The 19,389-nt window shown below is 30.6% G+C and overlaps 4 protein-coding genes across 4 annotated transcripts; 1 reads left to right on the forward strand and 3 right to left on the reverse strand.

Moving 5' to 3' along the window:
• Window positions 1–745: 745 nt before the first annotated feature.
• LOAG_01079 (hypothetical protein) lies at window positions 746–3,368 on the forward strand (the record flags this gene model as incomplete). Its single annotated transcript, XM_003136619.2, has 8 exons — window positions 746–775; window positions 971–1,138; window positions 1,291–1,440; window positions 1,845–1,973; window positions 2,044–2,164; window positions 2,438–2,609; window positions 2,781–2,904; window positions 3,200–3,368. 8 exons carry the CDS (start codon window positions 746–748, stop codon window positions 3,281–3,283), a joined length of 978 nt encoding a protein of 325 aa, XP_003136667.1. The 3' UTR covers window positions 3,284–3,368.
• A 1,283-nt stretch (window positions 3,369–4,651) lies between these two features.
• LOAG_01080 (hypothetical protein) lies at window positions 4,652–8,262 on the reverse strand (the record flags this gene model as incomplete). The annotated part of the gene is made up of 9 exons (XM_003136620.2): window positions 4,652–4,778; window positions 4,996–5,125; window positions 5,247–5,340; window positions 5,520–5,591; window positions 5,880–5,979; window positions 6,354–6,508; window positions 7,062–7,161; window positions 7,714–7,920; window positions 8,251–8,262. 9 exons carry the CDS (start codon window positions 8,260–8,262, stop codon window positions 4,689–4,691), a joined length of 960 nt encoding a protein of 319 aa, XP_003136668.1. The 3' UTR covers window positions 4,652–4,688.
• Window positions 8,263–10,593: 2,331 nt separating this feature from the next.
• LOAG_01081 (hypothetical protein) lies at window positions 10,594–12,326 on the reverse strand (the record flags this gene model as incomplete). Its single annotated transcript, XM_003136621.1, has 4 exons — window positions 10,594–10,698; window positions 11,238–11,324; window positions 11,497–11,615; window positions 12,014–12,326. The coding sequence occupies 4 exons, from the start codon at window positions 12,324–12,326 to the stop codon at window positions 10,594–10,596; spliced, it is 624 nt and encodes a 207-aa protein (XP_003136669.1).
• A 1,182-nt stretch (window positions 12,327–13,508) lies between these two features.
• LOAG_01082 (hypothetical protein) lies at window positions 13,509–19,016 on the reverse strand (the record flags this gene model as incomplete). Its single annotated transcript, XM_003136622.2, has 8 exons — window positions 18,919–19,016; window positions 18,492–18,607; window positions 17,343–17,510; window positions 15,509–15,586; window positions 15,051–15,131; window positions 14,554–14,671; window positions 14,117–14,250; window positions 13,509–13,691 (listed from the first exon to the last, which is right to left on the reverse strand). Exons 1-8 carry the CDS (start codon window positions 18,947–18,949, stop codon window positions 13,509–13,511), a joined length of 909 nt encoding a protein of 302 aa, XP_003136670.1. The 5' UTR covers window positions 18,950–19,016.
• Window positions 19,017–19,389: the final 373 nt, after the last annotated feature.

The following is a 19,389-nucleotide window of genomic DNA, read 5'->3' on the forward strand; positions in this document are numbered from 1 at the left end:
AACAAGTTTATATTTTCAGTAATGTATACTGGATAACATTAAATTCTAAGTAAAATATGAAAAATTTTCTCATCAAATATTGATGTAAGAACCGCAAAGTTATTTTATGCTAAAAATTATGCAAAATGTTAGAGAGAAAATGAGAAGGATGAAGAGATTCATTAATTCCCAGTTGTCAATATCCCATTTGAATTTCAAAATGTCCGATATATCTTTGTCCAAAACATCAATATTATACCAACATATCTATTTCATTCCAATTAAGATCCTTAAAATTGACTTTCCTTTAATGCGGGTTGTAGGCGGATGATATCAGTTTCTCTTATATTCATTTATTTTGTTTTTCCTTACCACAATATTCCCTTATCTTTTTCACTTTTGAACTATTATTATTTTAATTTTTTGGTTCTTATTTTACCTCTTTTGAAAATTTCGGATCAGTTCTATGATTGGTTTCTGTGAGAAAAGCTAATAGATATGTTTTAATTTAAGCAGAAAAATTTATAAGTCAGTTTTAGAAATAGCACATGCTACTTCCCTTGCGTGTGGTATTCATCTGTTGCGTTTGTTTTTTTTTTAGATACAAAAATTTCACGTCGTCGAAACTTCGATGTCTTTACTATTTCTACAATTCTACTCATTTTCTTCCAGTTCGCACAAGAAGTCATTAATTAATCGTGTTAGTTCATTTTGGCATAGTGCAACGGAATCGAAACACAATGGTTTGCTAAAAACTTCAACAATTATGGACAACGAGCAAGCTGATGATTCACAGGTGAGTGATAAGTAACATCACGTGACATTTCATGACATGACATATATATCTTGCAATGATAACACATTTTGCGGGCAATTTTCCTTGTAATTTCCTTGAGATATTTTAATAGCAAAACCTTTGTCAAAGCCTTACCTTGAAAGAAACATTGTAGTCAATTTAGTAGAAGGTTTCGTCAGTGATTGGAAATTACAGGTTCAGGTAGGTGATGGATGTCCTGTTAAACATTATGAATCTGGATTCTGTGAGAAATCTCCCGATCTCTGCTGTGTTAGAGGCACATTAACGTTTTCGCTTCGCTATGATTTCATTCACCGGGTATTAATGGTCCATGTCATTCGAGCCAGCGGTATCCCTGCTGAAGTATGATCTGAAGATTTTCTTTTAAAGTCAAATTGATTCTTAAATTATGAAATTTCAGCGGAACTTTCAAGTAAACATTATCAGGACCAGTCATTATTATCTCAATTTTCTGCTTGAATTTTTTCCTCGTATTAACCAGCACAGAAATTCAGAATTCCGAACCGTACGTAAAATTGTGTCTGTTACCGGAAAGGCGGAATCAATATAAAACTCGTATTTTCAAGAATTCATCTAATCCAGAATGCAACGAAATGTTTTCATTTGATATCAGTTACGCTAATTTATCCAGCAGAATGTTACAAGTGAGTTTTTGAAACATTCAGCGATAAGATCGCTTTTTTCCATATGCATATTTCTATTTTATTCCATTCAGGTTAATTAATGAATAATCAATCCATCAATTGATATCATTACTGCCTTACCTTAAGAAAGCATACTGTTTTATTTCAAATTGAAATGCATTTCTGCTCAATTCACTAATTTAATTTTGTCTTTAGCCATATTAACAAAGTAGTAACGTTTTAGAGTAAAAGAATTGGCAGATAAGATTTATAAAGACAATTGGATTTATTGAAGGCAAAACGGTCAATGCCATCTTGAACTAATTATATTCACAAATAATTCTTCAACAATTGATCTTACAGCTCACCCGCCTTGCTTTCCTTATGTTAATAAAGGCAGATGAAAAGTTTATGAATTTTTGCAGTTTACTGTGTACAATTTCGTTCGTCTCACAAGACATGGTCTCGTTGGCAACGTTATCTTGCGTGATTTGTTCGAGAAATCAGAACTGAGCACGTGGACTGAACATACTATGCAAATTATCAGCACTCCGGTTCGGTTTCTGAATCATTATGTTTCAGTTAGAATCCTGTTGCTAGTTTTGACTGGAGCATTTTTTTAAGGGTAAGGATGATTTCGGTGACTTATTGGTTTATTTATCATATTCCACAGCTGATCGGAAACTGTACGTTACGGTTTCAAAAGCATACAATTTAAGACCGATGGATATTACGGGTGCTTCAGGTATGCATTTGTTGTTTTAAACCTTGATAAAAAAGTCCCGTAATAGTAAGGTTAGAGTAAGTTCTGATAAATATTTATAATATCGACTTTTTCAAACATGCCGATAACCCAGTACTAGTGACAAAATTCTTTGGCTTTAATTTGCACTTCAGAAATCATACAACTTGGAAAATGTTTAATTTTTGGGAAGGAAATTAAATTAATCCTATCTTTTTTTCAGAAATAATCGAAGATTATTTAACTAAAATAAGCAATGTACAATTTTCCTTTCAGATCCTTACGTTAAAATCGAACAAATATACCAGCGACGACGGGTAAAAGTACGTAAGACATCAATCAAACGAGCTAATCTAAATCCAGTATATCACGAGTGCCTTGAATTTGATCTTCCTTTGAATGAAATTGAAGGGACTAATTTGTTAGTTCGAGTAATGGATTGGGATAGGTAAGAGTTAATTTAGAATATTTCGTGAATTCTTGCTGTTTGTCACTTATGTGATCTTCCTAAGATACATGGATTTTACTTTTGATGCTTAAATACTTTTTAAGAGATCTGCTGGCAATATTTGCATATTCACCGCTTCAAAGTTTTATGTGATTATGTGACACTTTGTAGGATCGGTCATGATGATTTGCTTGGTTGTTGTGTCATTGGTAATAATAGTCCAATGCCAGAAGGCAGGAAACAATGGATGGATTGTTTCAGAGACTTAACCATTAATGCGATTTGCGACGATTCGGTATGAAATTTAACTCTTCTTCTTCATTGGCAATTTAATTTAGCTTTCAAAGTTGGAATTTAGGAAACTTTTATGGATTGCGAAATATTCGTGGAATTACTGAATTACTTTAGTCGTTGCTGATTACCGTATTGTTGCGGCATGTGAGTGAAAAGAGTGTTCAGGCAAAAGGTATACATTAAAATGTGCGGATGGAATGTTTGCAGCATAAACATTGTGGGAATCTGATTGATATTGACGCTTCTTATCAATTTAGAATCCTTGCTAGAATTGCCCATTGTGTGAAGTGTTTCAGGATCGTCAACCGGTTGGTACATGGTATAGTATTCTGGATGAGGTACCTGAGGAGTTTCGTAAAGTTCCAAAAGCGAAAAAGTGAAGTGCAGTATTTTAATGAATGTAACCTTTACACCAAATGGGATAACTGGCTAAGAAAAAGAAAGAAAGGAGATAATGAAGGGAGAAAAATTAATTGAAGTAAATGGATCAGTTGTCACATAAAGGTAATCACAAGCAGCTCATCGAAGTAATTTGTAAGATAACTGTCGAAATTTGTGGATGTGAAGTTATCGAGGTACTCAAGTAGTGAGGAGAAATGAGGGATCTTTGAGATATATTTTGATTATAAGATGTTATATATAGTGAAAATGGGAAAAAAGAAAGCTCAGAAGCAATCCTTTTTCCTTTTTAAATTTCGAATTATTTTTTGGAACTTATTTAGAGGAATCTTTTATGCGAAATTATCTCACGCAATTTCCATACCTCATTGGTTGCCGCATCTCTTCACTGAATCGCTTCCATCTTCATTATTACTTTATAATGGTGTCTTATCTTCCACACTTCTTGTTTTTCTTCAATTCAAATTTTATCAATTCATCAATTTCTCTTGGTTAAAAAAAAACGAAAACAAGCACGAAAGAGGGCGATTTTTTGCATTTATTCCTGAGAAAATTTTACGAAAGGACTTGAAAATTCATGTTTTGTTTATGAATTTATGTGGGAGATTATAATTTTTCTTCTAAATTTCCCTTCTTACCTCTTGATTTTCTTCAAATTTTACTGTACATTTGAGCACCTCACATAGAATTTTATATAGTAATGATTTTCCTGGAAAACCACGCTTGAAAGACAGTGAATTTCTAATTTAAAACGAGATGGAAAATTTCTTTGGTAAAAATGACAAGGGCTTTCCGGGAAAGCCAAAAAATCATATAGCACTTTTTGTTTAATTTCTTTTCGAGTTTATAATGCACATAAAAATCCAATGAATATTTTTTTCCGGAATACGGGTTTGTTTCCGTTCAGTGATCATTTGAAATTATAATTTTATTACAAGTGAAAGCTCATATAATACAGTTAATGTAATTAGTTATCGCAAAACAGTTTCTCAAACTTGTATTACAACAGGAGTCACATATAAATGGACACTTACACTTCACCAAATTATGATTATTTCATCTTTGTTTTCGCCAATACTTTGTTGAAATTTTGATAAATAACTAATTTTCTGCATTGAGCATTGAATTTCAATGGTAAAATGAAAGATTATTTGCGCCCTTTCTGCAACATTCGTGGAATGGATTGTTATGATACGCCATCAGATAATGTTCTGTCAAAGGACTCAGCAATATTTTGACATTGTAATCTATACAGATATAAATAAAACTGTACCTTTGGTGACACTATAGAGCTTTGGAAACAGATAATATACAGATGCTTATTAGCAAAGTTAAAGTACGAAAATTTGAAAATGCGTATTTTAAAGTTCTTACATTTTTTTCCAACTACTTTCCATTAATATCATCGGTAATTTTCCCATCGAAAGCAATGTTTTCAAAAGTGGAACTGTATTCTGGCGTTGAATTCATCGAATTCTGAGAAGAGCAAAACAAAATGTTGAACAAAATGTTGAAGTATATATGTTGAACAAAATGTTGAAGTATTATTTCAGTTTCCATTGAAAATTTCACATTGAATAATTAGTCCTACCAAACTTTCAACCTTTTTCATGATTTTTCACTTTCCATTAACAATATATTTATCTTTTTTACAAGTTTCACATTTGTGGCTAAAATTAGAAATTTTAATAACCTGAGCATCGTTTGTGACACTATTTAAAGTAGATCCATCATTACGTAGCAACTCAAGCTCATTTTCAGTTTTCGCACCTCTCCAATAAACTTTCTCATAGATTGAATTCTGGTTCGGTAGTCTTCGGAAACTAGAATTAAATTGTTTATTCAACTTATTCGTGAATAAGGACTCCTCAAATTCCAATTGATTTAGAAAGAATACTATTAGTTTCATATCTTTGAAAGCAGACAACCAATATAAGTAATTACTTGATAAAATCAAATTTTTGTCCAACTACCAGAATGACTCCAATGATAATTGCACCGATGGCAAACAGTGAAATAAGAGCCAGTACAAGGTCATCTGGAATAACAATGATATACTCTAGAGTAAGAGAGATTGGGATGTTATCAACAATATTATCAGGGGATATTCTGAAACCAACCAACTGATAAAATTGAGTTTGTTATCTCTTCAAGGAAATATTACAGAGTTCTCTACAAAGAGATAAAAAGAGTTAGTGAAACTAAAGAAAACAGTACCTTTAACAAAGCTATGAAAATCCACTGAAGTTATCTCCTCGATTTCAACCACACCCATTGAATTTGAAATTTCTAAAAGGTAACCAACTGATAACTTTAATTCAAAAATTAATCGATAAAGCCTATGTTTCAATATTATCATCAACTGAGGACAAAGACATTTTTTGACTACGGAACTTAGTACTACTGAAAGCATAAGTAGATTGGTTGATGATATTGATAGTGGATAAAAGTGAATGCTTAAAGATGAGCCTCGTGAGCTTCCTTGCATAGACTGATCCTTCTGAACAAAACGAAGTGTCAAATTTTCTGGGTAATCTAAATTTGATTCATATTTTATGGTTTAAGCTTAAATATTACCGAAATTATCCTGCACAAATCCGGCTAAATCTTTCAGCACGCCATAATAGATTTGTTCATTGAATGGACGGATTGCGTCCTCTCGAGCAAGAACAACAATCTCAACAGTAAATTGTTATAACAAGGACTGAAATTAAAACTGGGAGCACAATAACCAAGGCAATACTTGATACTGCAAATTACTCGATCGTTATTTATAAACTACTTGTTTTATACCTTTTAAGTGTGGCATATCAAAGTTATAAGAGAAAATTTCTCCTCGTTAAGAAATGTTGATATTGTAACTACATTTCATACACCTTTCAACAACTGTTTCAGTTTTTAAAATGCAAAAAATACTTCCGAACAAATTATCAAATATTTTCTTCTTGAATGATGCGCAAATGAGCATTAATAATTGAAAATTATATATAAACCAAATTGTATGATTACTATATTTTTCCTTGATCGTAACATTCTCATCGTTCATTTTACCTGGTATTGTGGCAACGAATAACTATGATCGATACGTAGACTAGCAATTTCCAAATCGTTTTCCCTTACGATTCGATTTTCTCGTTTATAATTTTCCACTTGTTTTTGAAATTTATTAAAATTGAAGATTGTTGCGCGAAAACGAAGCATGGAACCTAAGAGTGAAAGATTTTGAAAAAAAAAGTGCTGGTAGCAAACTTTGGGATTTTAAATCCCGTAGGAAATTGTTTCCAGGCAGTAGTGAAAATGATTATACTAGCAGCAAACTCCTAGATTTCAAATCCCTGAAGAGTTTCTTTGTAAAGTGTCTCATTTCATTTTCCACAAAAATTTCTAAAACACTACCAGAAGTGTCGAAATTTATTTAAATCTCAAACAGTTATGTTCTACGAAAGTGCAAACAAATTTTCAGTTCTTTTCACTAAGAAAACATCAATTCATAAAGACTGGGAATGAATAAAAAAAAAAAGACTTTTATCAAACGATCTTTCAGTAACCTTTTCATGCTTATAAGTAATGAAAAAGAAAAAAATTGCTATGTTGCTACTGTTGGATTGTCCAGCAGACTTTATCCCTCAGAGTTCTGGCTGATTTCTGAATTCAAAATAGGAATCTTTAAGTAAATGAGACAAAATTGTCTCTTTCTCTCCCTTTCCCCTCCTTTGGCTATTATTTTAACTATTCAGTCAATTTGATTTTCAATGTTACCGCATATTTCACAGCAATGACCGATTGGTCGAAATGTTCGACTGCATTTCGAGGCTGTTGTTGATTGACATTGCCGATAGGAACATATTAAAGCCAATTTCTGCAAGTTAACCTAAGTAAATTACAAGATTTGCCGAGATGGATATCAAAAGGCAATCAATGATTGATATCAATAGCGTATCTTTGAGTTTGAAAGAAACAAAAAATTCCTTATGAAAGAAAGTAACATTTTACTGTCATCAAATAAGTTGTTACAAATCTAAAATTAAATGATTTATTGACTTTGGAATATAATCACAAATTTTGATCGAACGCGGATAATAAACGCTTTAAACATTAAAGAATTGAACTGTGAATTTTCCCTTTATTCGCCGCATTCTTTATCTGACCTTGTCTAAGCAAGAAATTACCATTCCTGACAGAAAAATGCTTTCATAAACACCAGAACTCGGGAATACTTCACAATGTCGAATCGCAAATCAGGGTTTTTTTTTTATTATAGAAATAACGGACGAGCTTATTTCCAGTTAACAAAAGTAAGTTGATCGTTATGATTCGTACTTTGATTAATGTGTTATAAAGATTTAGAAATCTCAAATCTTCATAATTTATTTATAAGGAGTTAAACTTAACAGCTCAAAATAGCAATTACTTCAGCTTCCAAATTGCTATTGAGTTGTCCTACAGTGTATTTCTCCATCGTTTCACCTGTAATTGTCACAGTATTTTTGAAGTTATGCCATTGGTAATTGATACCATCAATGCTTCGCACATATTTAAGCTTCGGAGCCAAATCAAATTGAAATTGACCTTCGATGGATCGCAAAAGTAAACCATTGAAGGTATCATTGTTTATGGCCTGCAACCAATTCACCTGAGTTATCGTAGTACGGGAAGTTTCATTACACTTAATCAAATTAAAGTTTAAAGTTATCATTCAATCAGCAAAATATTTCTATCAAGCCTTTGTGATATTTATTGTTTTGCCTGCTAATTTCTCGACATTAAAGAGATCAAATCTTCCTAATTTGCAGGAAATCCAATTGTACCACATCACTGTAAAAATATTACATGAGACAGGAGCGCAATCAGAAGGAAGTGGAGAAGAAACTTGAGAAGTTGCTGATATAGACTCAGACAGTTTCCTATGAACTAGCTCCTTTCAAATCTTTGATTTGACTAAGCTAACTAATTTGTCCATTGATTTATTACTTTAATTTTCTAATATAGAATTTTACATTTTAGAATTCTCTACAAAAAATTGTATTTCAAATTTGAATCGCATTTCAAGCGATTTCAACTGGTACTATTTTTTATTGCTTAAAATATGATATAACAAATTTTTTTCTGTGAAAAGAGTAAAATTTTCAAGTTACTTTGAATTTAATTTAAATTTAAACAAAGGAATCACTTCACTATCACTTCGCGCTTATAAAGCATTAAAAATTTAACATTTACATGAATACTGATTAATTAACATTGTACGTAGTTGAATCTTTTATTTCATCGGTATTCTTTTCAATCTTTTATTATCTTAGCAAATAATCTAAGACAGTTTTGCTGACAATGCTGCTTACTTTAAAAGTGAAATGTATTCATCAAACACTCATTATTTTGCATGTTCTTTGTTTAGTCTAAAAGAAGGAGAAATTTAAGAATGAATTAATTGAATCTTCACTTCATTATTCATTTGTCTTTAGCTTCATTAGACAATTAACTTTCTTGTAAACGTTTTACGAAATTATCTGAACACAGAAAACTGTAATTCAACTATCAGTAATGTCGAAGTGATTGATAATATATCGCTCATCAAAATTTAAAATTAATTTTTAGTCCTTTTAAGAACTTAACATCAAGAAACTTGACGTCGTAATTGTTCCATTTAATTTTTCCATACCGATAAGCTGTCATATCTCAAGACTAATTTCATAAATTGAAAAATACGTGAGAGTTTAGTTATAACTCACAATGAAAACTGGTTGGATAACTTTTGTTCACTAGCAGTATATTAGAAGCTAGAAAAAAAAGAACAAGAATCTAAAATATTTCAAAATTTCATCCCGAAAAAAATAATATAAGTAAATGGCGATCATTTCCAATGCGTCACATAGCAAAACTTTAATTTAAAATATATTTTTGATAACTCGTGTTTCCAACTATTATCATCCCACTTTCAATGTTTACTTCTCCAATGCTAAAATTTGGATTTACGTAAAATTTCATTTGAAAATAACAAAGCTATTGCTCATTTCTTGCCTATTGAAAGAGATGGAAAGTATATTCAATGCATGTGACTTACGAATCTTTTGCATAAACATACTTATTGTATTAACATTCATTTTATTTTTTTTTATACTGTAAAAATCGGCCGAAAATTTTCTTAGAAATTAAACTAATCTAGTTTTGTTGAATTTATTAATGATATTTCTTTCGAAATTCTCTGCCAAAAATTTATTGGAAATTAACAATTCATGGTATAATTAAATGTCAAATAATTTTTCGATATTAAATTTTTTGTGACGAATTTGCGGAATTTTGAACAAGGGAAAAAAGATAGATGAAACATTCAAATTTCAACATGCTTCCAAACCAAATACATAACAGGTTCATTTCTCTAGTTCCTTTTGCACCTATAATTAATTAACTTCATTAACTTGTCCAACAGCACTATCTCTTGGTAGAAACGTAAAAAAAGGCCCAAAAAGAAGTAAAGTGAGTACTGAAGTGAAGTAAAATTCTTGCAGAAAATACAATTCTCGTATCGGCGCAATAATCCTTTAGAATCTCAGAAAAATATGTTATCACTGAATATTATCACTGTTGTCACTGAATATTAATATTATCACTGAATATTATCACTCAGGAATCTCAATGAAAATGCATTTTGGCATTCAATTTACTTTCAGGTACATGATCCTTAATGTAAATTACAAATTGGAATTAGAAATGAATGTAATAAATTACTACCCAAATAATTTCCATTTTTCTCTTAATACTGAAAGATACTAATATTGATTAGTTCTTAAGAGATTATTTTTTGATTACATTATTGTCGCTTCAAAAAGAAAAAAAATAATAAAATAAAATAAAATTTTTTGGAAGTTTTAAAGGGAAACAATTCTGTGTTGATATAACCTACAATGGATATTGCTTCCCGCATTATGGGTAAGATATATCCATGGGATGCAATTTCAGGAATCTATCAAATTACAAGTGCAGTAGAATCTACTTGTTATTCATTGATTTTTGCACATTATCAGTTTACTGATATGCAGAGATTTTAAAACAAATACGCTACGGATTTCAATGGTTGATTGTTTTCAACTAGAAAGGTTTGTTGAATTTGTTGGTAAATAAATCGGATTGCCCAATTGTTGAAACTAAAGCTACAGGCAGCTTTATGCTATGATGGAAATGAGGTAGGATGAATAAAGTTATGGAATTTGAAATTTGAAATTGTATTTTTGTATTTTTCGATACTCATACCATTGTAAAATCTTTCATTTTTCACCAGCCAATTCGAAATTCTTCGCTACATCAACCATCCAAGGTGTTGAATGGATAAGAGAAATGAGGACAAAGTTGACATTTCATCATATTTCATTTCCATGATATCTTTGGTGTTGAAATTTATTTTCTACAATAAATCTTAAAATTGCATAGTTGGTGCTGTCTTAATTACTTGAAATGCTTTCATGCAGTCTCATTACACAATTAAGTATAGCAAGAACAAGTGGAAAGTCGGGATTCATCCTAAATTTAACTTTTTCCAACAGATCAATATTGCCGTCCATGAAATAATTGTTTGAATCGGTCAAATGCGCCCAAACGAAAAAAGAAAGAGGAAGTAACAAACGCGAATTTCAAAAGCTAATTTATTTATACTACTGAATATGATTAAAGAAGTAAAGTTGAAATTTTTCAAAAAAGAGTGGAATTTTTTTTTAGGACGATAAATAACAGCATCCTTTAACACTTCTTAGTAAAAGTTTTTTCAAGTCAGATTTTCTTTTTCCAGTTATATTTTTAACCACTTCTAAATCAGAAAGAGACTTATTGTTTCTGAGATAATTAATAGATCATCAAACTTACAAAGTGAAATAGTAATTGAGATAGGATATATTACTGTGCTTGAAAAGTAAAATGAAACGAGAGAAGCAAGTAATCGTAACTTACCTGACCAGCTAATATTAATGCACCAATTGTAACAAAATCTTCCAGCAATATTCTGGCACCACTATCTGATGGAATTATCGCAGTATCCTGAAAGAAACTGAATAATGTAAGAAGTCAATGAACTACTGTAAGAGTTCAGAGTTCATAGTTCAATTATCAGCAACATTCCATATGCTTTCAAGATATTTCGCTGAATTGTACTCTATATGAAGCTTCAGGAGACTAGATTACAACTTGTTTTTAAAGTGAATCATATTACCTGAGATGATGGTACCTGAAGGACATGCAATGCTGGCCGCCATAGAATCCCATCCTTAGACACCAACCAATTTGATCCGTTATAGAAACCCAATGATGGACTTTGTTTGAAATATACTTCTGAAATTGTTTCTACTTTGATATTATTGGACATGAAAGATTAAATAGTGGATAAGATCAAGTCTTATCCCTGAGAAATCCTATAATTTTCCCAGTGAAAGAAATAATACGAGGATTAATTTTGTGTTACAGTTTTTTCACTTCAATAAAAAACAAAAAATATTATCACTATGCTATAGATTAAGAAGAAAATTTGATTTTAATTAAGTAACTAATTTAACATTCCTGAAAAACTCGCTTAAAACTTCTGATTTTCCAAAATTCCGATTTTTTTTTTTAAAAAAAACATTTTCCAAAAAAAATTAAAGATATTTTGCAGGAACACTGAATCGGTCTCCCAATTAAAATCGAATTTTTTCTTTATCCATCTGAATATATTTTACAGGAGGAAATTTCACCCTCAGCATTTCGCCTTCTCTTACATTGCCAGTTGCCGGGCTTTCCCAATTCCGTCCTTTTACCAAAAAATAAAATTCCATTATTCGGAAGATCAATTTTTTGCGAATGCAAGCCATCGGCAATCAATGCTACAGTAATTTCTCCTTTATCGAAATGAATTTGATCATTTTCGCATGGACTGATATTATTTTCCCAATATTGCGCTTTTTCTAGGACATTTGCGCGACGAAATATATAACTCAAACAGTGAACATTTAGAATTTGAAATAGTTGCAGTAGTAGTGATATTACTGCAAAAAAATTTCGGGACATTTCTCGCATCTGGAATTAATTAATCTTTATAGTAAAAGATTAAAGGTTTGATAGATTAATCAGTCATGTCGGTACAGTATGCTTTCCAATGATACTCTTTGAAGGTGCCAAAAAGTTCTGTAGTTCACAATTGCTTGTTTTCCTCTCCTACCAGTGATTATGATAACTTCGAAAGTGTTTCTGATAATTTTGGTGATAATTTTAATTAATGTATTAGAAGTTGTGACATGTTTTGTTTACAAATGAAAAAATATATTTCTTAGTCGTAAAGTAAATCATAAGTAAAAACTCAGGAAGATATGAAAAGAATATGCCATGAGAAATTTGTCCAAAAATATAAATCATGAAAGATAAAAAAACGGTAGGGATATCTAACTTAAAATTTTTAGCAAAAGTTATTCCTATTAATTAACTTTTTTTATTTTCATATGAGAGATACTTAGAAAATTGCTTATCATTAAGTTATATTGTAACATTTGAAAACGTTTGGCACAATAAATTCACTGAATGAATGATTCATACTTTGTATAGTTTAAAATGCTAAATATTATTTACAATCGATGATGTAACTATCACGTAAAAGTTAAATAAGGATTAAAGAATGTCAGAGGTAATAAGTAATCGATGTATCTGAATATCTATATTGTTTATTTAGGTAATATGCAAAAAAAAAAATCAGTGATGCATTCAAAAATTTTTATCAAAAGAACTTATTTACATAAAACTTTGTAACGAACTGTTTAAGGTCATAAAATGCTAGTATAATTGAATATAAAGTGAAAAGAAAAAAATCGAAGATCACATTAATTGTAATCAGAAAAATAAATAAAATTCACAAATTTTGGAGTTGAACTAAAGACTTATCATTTGTAAAATGAATATTAGAATGAAATGGAATTGTATGGTAATTGAAAATTAAAAATAGAATAACACATATATCAGATTGTGTCCGGTTATATCTCCATAGAATTCAGTGTTACAATATTACTAAAAATTATTGATTTCGTTAACTTGACTGATCACTTCTCTATGAAGTAAAAATAGGCCATAGGATTGTCCTCATTATCAAGAGGATGTTTTTGTGGGCTTATGAGAATGATAAAAGATTATCAGAAAAGTGAGAAGTTACGAATCATCCAGATTAATAACAAAGATTTGTCAAGAAATGCATACATTATATCACTAATCATCATTGAATGGCATCAGCATATGCCATTGGGCGACGGATCGACGTGGAGTTGCAAGGACATCCTGCCATTGTTTCAGTGCCACACCATTAGCATTGTTGCCAATGATAACGTGACCGATACGTTCATTGGAACCAACACGATCGTAATCCGAAACCGTCACTTGCAAATGTACCCGCTGAAATGGATTGTTTATATTAAGCTGACTGAAATTTATTATTAGCTGAACAAAAAGTTAAAATGAAAGCCAAACATATGAGTGGCACTGAGATTTTCCAATTTCATTTTATTTCAATCTTACTTTACATTTTTCTTTGTTGCAGAATTAGATTAGTATTCAAAAACCAGTGTACAAGATAAGGAAGGTCAGGTGATGATAAGGAAAGTGGTCCGGAAGTATTCAACAAAGATCTCTTCGACTCTGTGCGATATAAGCTCAAGTCGAAAAAACATGGGACTGGACATGGTTGTAATTACATGAGAATAAGAAGAGAACCAATGATCATGTTCAGATATTTATCTTAATATAAGGCTTCTTTGAATCTATCTGAAAAAGATTTGATTAAAATATAATTCCAAACCCGCTGGTAGCACTCATTTTACCTGCATTTTTTCTGGATTGACATCAAAACTGAATGACTCATTATAATATGGATTTAATGTTTTCATCTTAATTGTCGTTTTCTTTTTTTCTAACCGTTTTTTTTGCATCATCAAATAAATTTTAACGTATGGATCTGAAAATCAAATCAGAATGATTCCATGATGATTGACTCATTGCAATACGGATTTAAACTGAAATGATTAAATCTATCACTAAGAAATTAATTATTTGGAACATTAGGAAATGTTAAACATACTTCATCCACTTTATTTATTACTGTGAAGTTAAATATGCATCAATTAGGCCTAAATGGAAATCTGATAATGTCAACTCCCAATTTTACTGCACTCACTCGACACCATGCATATTTCAATAAGTGTTATAAAATGTTATTATACCGAAAACGGTATTAATTAGTTTAGAATATAGTACTAACCTGATAAGCCAAGGACGTCCATTTTTTTCAAATTCTTACACTCCATTACAACAACCGTTAATTTATTCTTATTTGGAACATAACGAAGTGCTAGACATACTTCACCTAACCTATTTTCCTGAAATTAATCAAGAAATCATATCTATTCGTACCTTATTCCAAACACTCTTTTTCAATTAGAAATTTACCCTCTGGTTGTGTTATCAAAACTTCGTACTTTCAATCTTAATTTGTTATCATCAAATTTTCCATAGAAAGTCTATATCAGTAAGCTGAGCTATATTGAAGAAATGGAATTTAATAATTCCTGCTTGCAATCCATTTTTAATACTTGTCCTACAACAAAGTGAAAATACAAAATACATTCATAATGTAAATAATGGAAAAAATATCCTCTAATTTTCCCAAGCTATCACTTGCCAAATCATAACTTATCAGCATTGAATCTTTTTATCAATCATTTCTAATAATTCTCATTTGGAGAAATGGAAAAATACCGGTGGAGTTTGAATCAAGTCGCACCTCTCAATGGTAGTCGCTAAGTCTACCTTTCCAAGAGGTATTGAAATTTCGCCTATCTGAAATTATTGTTGAATATTGAGATTGTGCATGTTTTCTGTTTGCTTTCTTTTTTTTTTCCGTGCATTGTCCTCTGACCATTACCAAATTTCTTAGTATCTAATAGTTTCGCAGGATATGATTGTTAAACATATTCATTATGGTACAAAGGAGCAGTGATAAATTGGGATATATACTTGTAGCTTTTAGTAATAAAATATTAATTTTTAATTTTCCTAATTTTTCTAAGAGTGAAAAAATTTGATTGACAAAACATTCTTTGCTGAGTGAGAAAGGAGAAAAAGCCTGAGTGAGAAAGGAGAGAAAGGAATGAAAACGCTCATAAATTGATGTTTATTACAAAATCCTGAAATGAAATGTTGGAAGCGAAGCTTACCTGACCATGTTTACCAAATCTATCAAAATCAAAAACACTCATAACTAGCGTTTGACTGCTGATTTCGTTGTATGGTATCTGAAGGATATTTAAATTAAAGAAAAGTGATTCGCCTGGTATTTGAATTAAACTTGAAAGAGCTTTATTAAAATGCATGAGCCGTAATTCTGATGGCTAGCTGGAAAGTATAAAAGTAAAGCAAACAGGGTAAAGAATTTATCGCTAATTTAAAAAACGGAAATGAGGAAAACGATTGCCAAATGCTTATTTCCATCAGTGCGCTAAATTTTTCCTTGAAGTGCAATGGTGAAGTTAGCGAGTGTTTAACTAAAATTAAAGTAATCAAAAATCACAGCATGATCCATTTATGCAAAAAAAAAAAGAAGAACTCTTAGAAACCAATTGTAATGAATTGTGGAAAGTTAGTCGTTATTTTGTTATTCCACATTTTCCTTTCAGTGCTGTTTTTCTTTTTTTTTTTTTTCATCAGTTTTTGGTTATTGCTATATGTTTTATAGGTAAACAAGAAATTGTTGAATTAGCAATTAAATATATTCAAAAAGTTTTTTCAAATTCTCAGCAGAAAAGTACACGCTGTGCTTTTCACGTTGTGAAAAAATAAAAAGCTTTAAAAAGTGAATTTGAAATTGTTACAATATTATGTTTTTGTTAATCACAGCAAAAATCATTATAATTTTGCTACCGAAAGATAAATTTATTCATTTCATTCAGAAATTTCTGCATCGAAATGCCTCGGAAAGTATTTTCTGGCGATTGCAGATAGAAGCATTTCCCCTGCAAAAATTTGTCAAAATACGTTGAAACTATGATAGATGATTAGTGTGGGGAATTTTACACCCTAAATCGTTTAACTTTCAAGCGTTCCTTCCTAACATGAGCTCAAGCATTATCATAAGAAGAAAAAATTGCTTTCTCCTTAATGACTAATGCCAGTAAAGATATTATAATTCACAATGGATGTTATCGATTGCTGGATTCTCAGATGTAGTGATTTCAGAGGGATTCAGAAAGTTCTTATAGCAACAGATTAGCAAATGGGTGGTCGCAGCCTTTTCCTTTTTCAGTGCAAATTCAACTTTAGGCAGTACCCTAGCACTTCTTTTCTCCCACAATTAATTTACCGTATCCCAATTTGTCACACAACATAATCCGTTTGAGCAGAGGACGACACTTCCAAATGGTGGTTTTACATTCTTAAAACGCTGACTATCTGTAGAACTTCTATAACAAGTGTCTCTTTTTTTGTCTTCAGTAATTCTTTCAACTGGTCATTACCAATCAGTAGCCGGTCATCGTTTCCTATTTGTGCAACTTCTTGAATAATTATTCCACGTTAGTTTTGCTACCAGTTTCTGAGCCAAATGCTCGTAGATACTACATAGATAAAAAAATGTCACTTAAATATGCCTTTGTCTAATATCGTTCTTTAGTTTGAAATAAGTACGGAAAAAAAACAGCAACCAATTAGTTAATAGTTTTAAAAAAAAGATGAAAAATTAAAAGTCGCATTTACAAACCTGATAAGATGTAGTAAATTTCAACCATACATGAAATTTATGCTTACTTTTTATACCAACCTTATATACGGCAAGTATGTCTTATCAGTAAGTAATTCTGTTAAATAATACTGTTAGACTCGTGATAATAACGCTATTGTTTTAATGAAAATTAATTTTTATTGGTAAAAAAACTCCAGCATAGATATTTCTTTTGAACGATTTTGTTAACATTCAGTCAATACTTATTCTTACCGTAATTGCTTAAATAGGAAGCACTTGAAAAACAATATTTTTCAGAAATTAGTTGAATTTACCTTGAACATGAAATTTTCATTGAAAACAGGATTAAGCGACTTCTTCTGCACTTTGGTTTGATATTTCTTCTTTTTGTCCGGTAAAAGAAATAGCTTAACATATGGATCGGAGGTGCCGCCAAGATCCATTGCTGGTAATCCATCTGCTTGGATGACAGTCACCGTTAGCTACAAATTTCGCGTTCAAATAAAATTTAAATTCATTAACCTCATTCATTTATTGTTTAAAATCTGTCTTTCATTAGTCAGAGTTGATTACTTCTTTTAAACGTGAGATTCGGGTCAAATACGATGGAAAGTGAAGGAAAAGGAAAGTGATTTTAAATTGCAAGTTATTTGCATAGAAGAAGAAATAATTTGAAGTTATTAAAAGAAGATAGAAAGAGTTAAAAACAATCTTTCAAATGTCTTTTTCTTCTATCATAAAGTTTTCATGCGTAAATTAGTTTTTTATTTGCTTAGAAAAGAATAAGTTCAAAGAAATTGCATTACACTCAAAAAATTTTTTCAATTGGATTAAAAACTCATTCTCGAAGTGCAATTTCCCTCTTTTCAAACTCATTTCGAGGCCAAAAAAAAATCAATTTTTCGAAAAAGAACTCGCAATTTTGAGAGTTTTCAAGCAAAACAAGAAAAAAGATTTGAAAATATTTATGCTAATGTTAAAAGCTTTCGTTAGAAATTGACTGAATCTAAACAGGAAGCATCAGTTTTTAAACTCCACCAAAAGCTCCGATTCATGTAAGTATTCATATTTTGTCACAAAAAACTACAATAATTCTCGGTTGTAAATTTTAAAAAAGTTCACATGATGCTTTATGCATTTGTCACCTAATTTTCCTTTGCTCATTGAATCATTTTGCAATTTTCAAAACTTTCAGCCTCTTGAAAATGTATCTGTTGTATAAGTTCAGTTTGCAATAGCAAGGAAAATGATATGTTTAGCTGTGTTTTATCTTTAATCTTCCTTCATGTAATCCTTAATCTCCCAATCGCTATTATTACTCAACTAAAATAATTAAAAATTTTTTAATATTTGAATTGTAACATTTGCAGATTACGGTAACTTGTTTGTATTTTCATAGACTTGACATCATTTAATAATGTTTTAGATTGAGGGATTTTTGAAATAAAAATAAAAAAACTTACTGAGTTCTTGTCGAAGTCGTAATCAAGTTTATAAGATAATCGTCCCAAAAATCTCTCCTTTTTCTCTTCTTTTTTCTTATTTGTCGCTGTTGTTTTTGGCGACACCGATTCGGTAGCTGCAATCACTGAGAAAATTAGATTGAACAAAGTAAAATCTATAATTAAAAGCAACCATCATTTGAATAATTTGGGAACAAAAAATGCTAGGATTTTCGAAAGTTTAATTTGTCAATGTATTAGACTTTATGATATTACTATATTTGGTATCCATTCATTCACTTACTTTAAATTTGGTTTATTTGAGAGAAGCTAGCATAATGTTACTGTATTAGATAATATAATGATAACAAAATAGCGCTTAGATAAAGCTTCTGATAATAATCTGTTAATGTTAATCAGTAGTAACAATGGAAATACATACACGTACTTGTTGCATTGCTTTTGTTCCATGAAAACATCCTTTTTTCATTTCATTTCTTGAATGATGATACCCTTTAATATAAGAAAACACACATCTGTAAATCGCGATAAATCATGATTTATTTTCCTTATAAATCTTAATCAGCGAAATCACGATTACAGATAAACTTCAAGTTCAGGATCCCACTATTGTTGAAATGTAGTAGAACATTAACTATGTCTAAATAGCCTAATTACCGCATTAGGTTTATTTGTAGAGGATTTAAAGGATTTCACTGCAAAATTAAAAAACAAAATGTAGGCTCAAAGAAACAGATCCGATAACTCGTTAGTCCTTAATGAACATGGTTCGATATGCCTTTTTTTTTCCCCCCCCCCCCCCCCTGCTATTATTTTTAGATGAGAAACACAAAATTTAATTTGCAATTTAGTTTGAATCTAATTAATTTTTATGACAAGGAATATATGTGGAAGATAA

Source organism: Loa loa, assembly GCF_000183805.2.
Source record: "Loa loa unplaced genomic scaffold supercont3.5, whole genome shotgun sequence".
In the NCBI taxonomy this organism is placed as follows: domain Eukaryota; kingdom Metazoa; phylum Nematoda; class Chromadorea; order Rhabditida; family Onchocercidae; genus Loa; species Loa loa.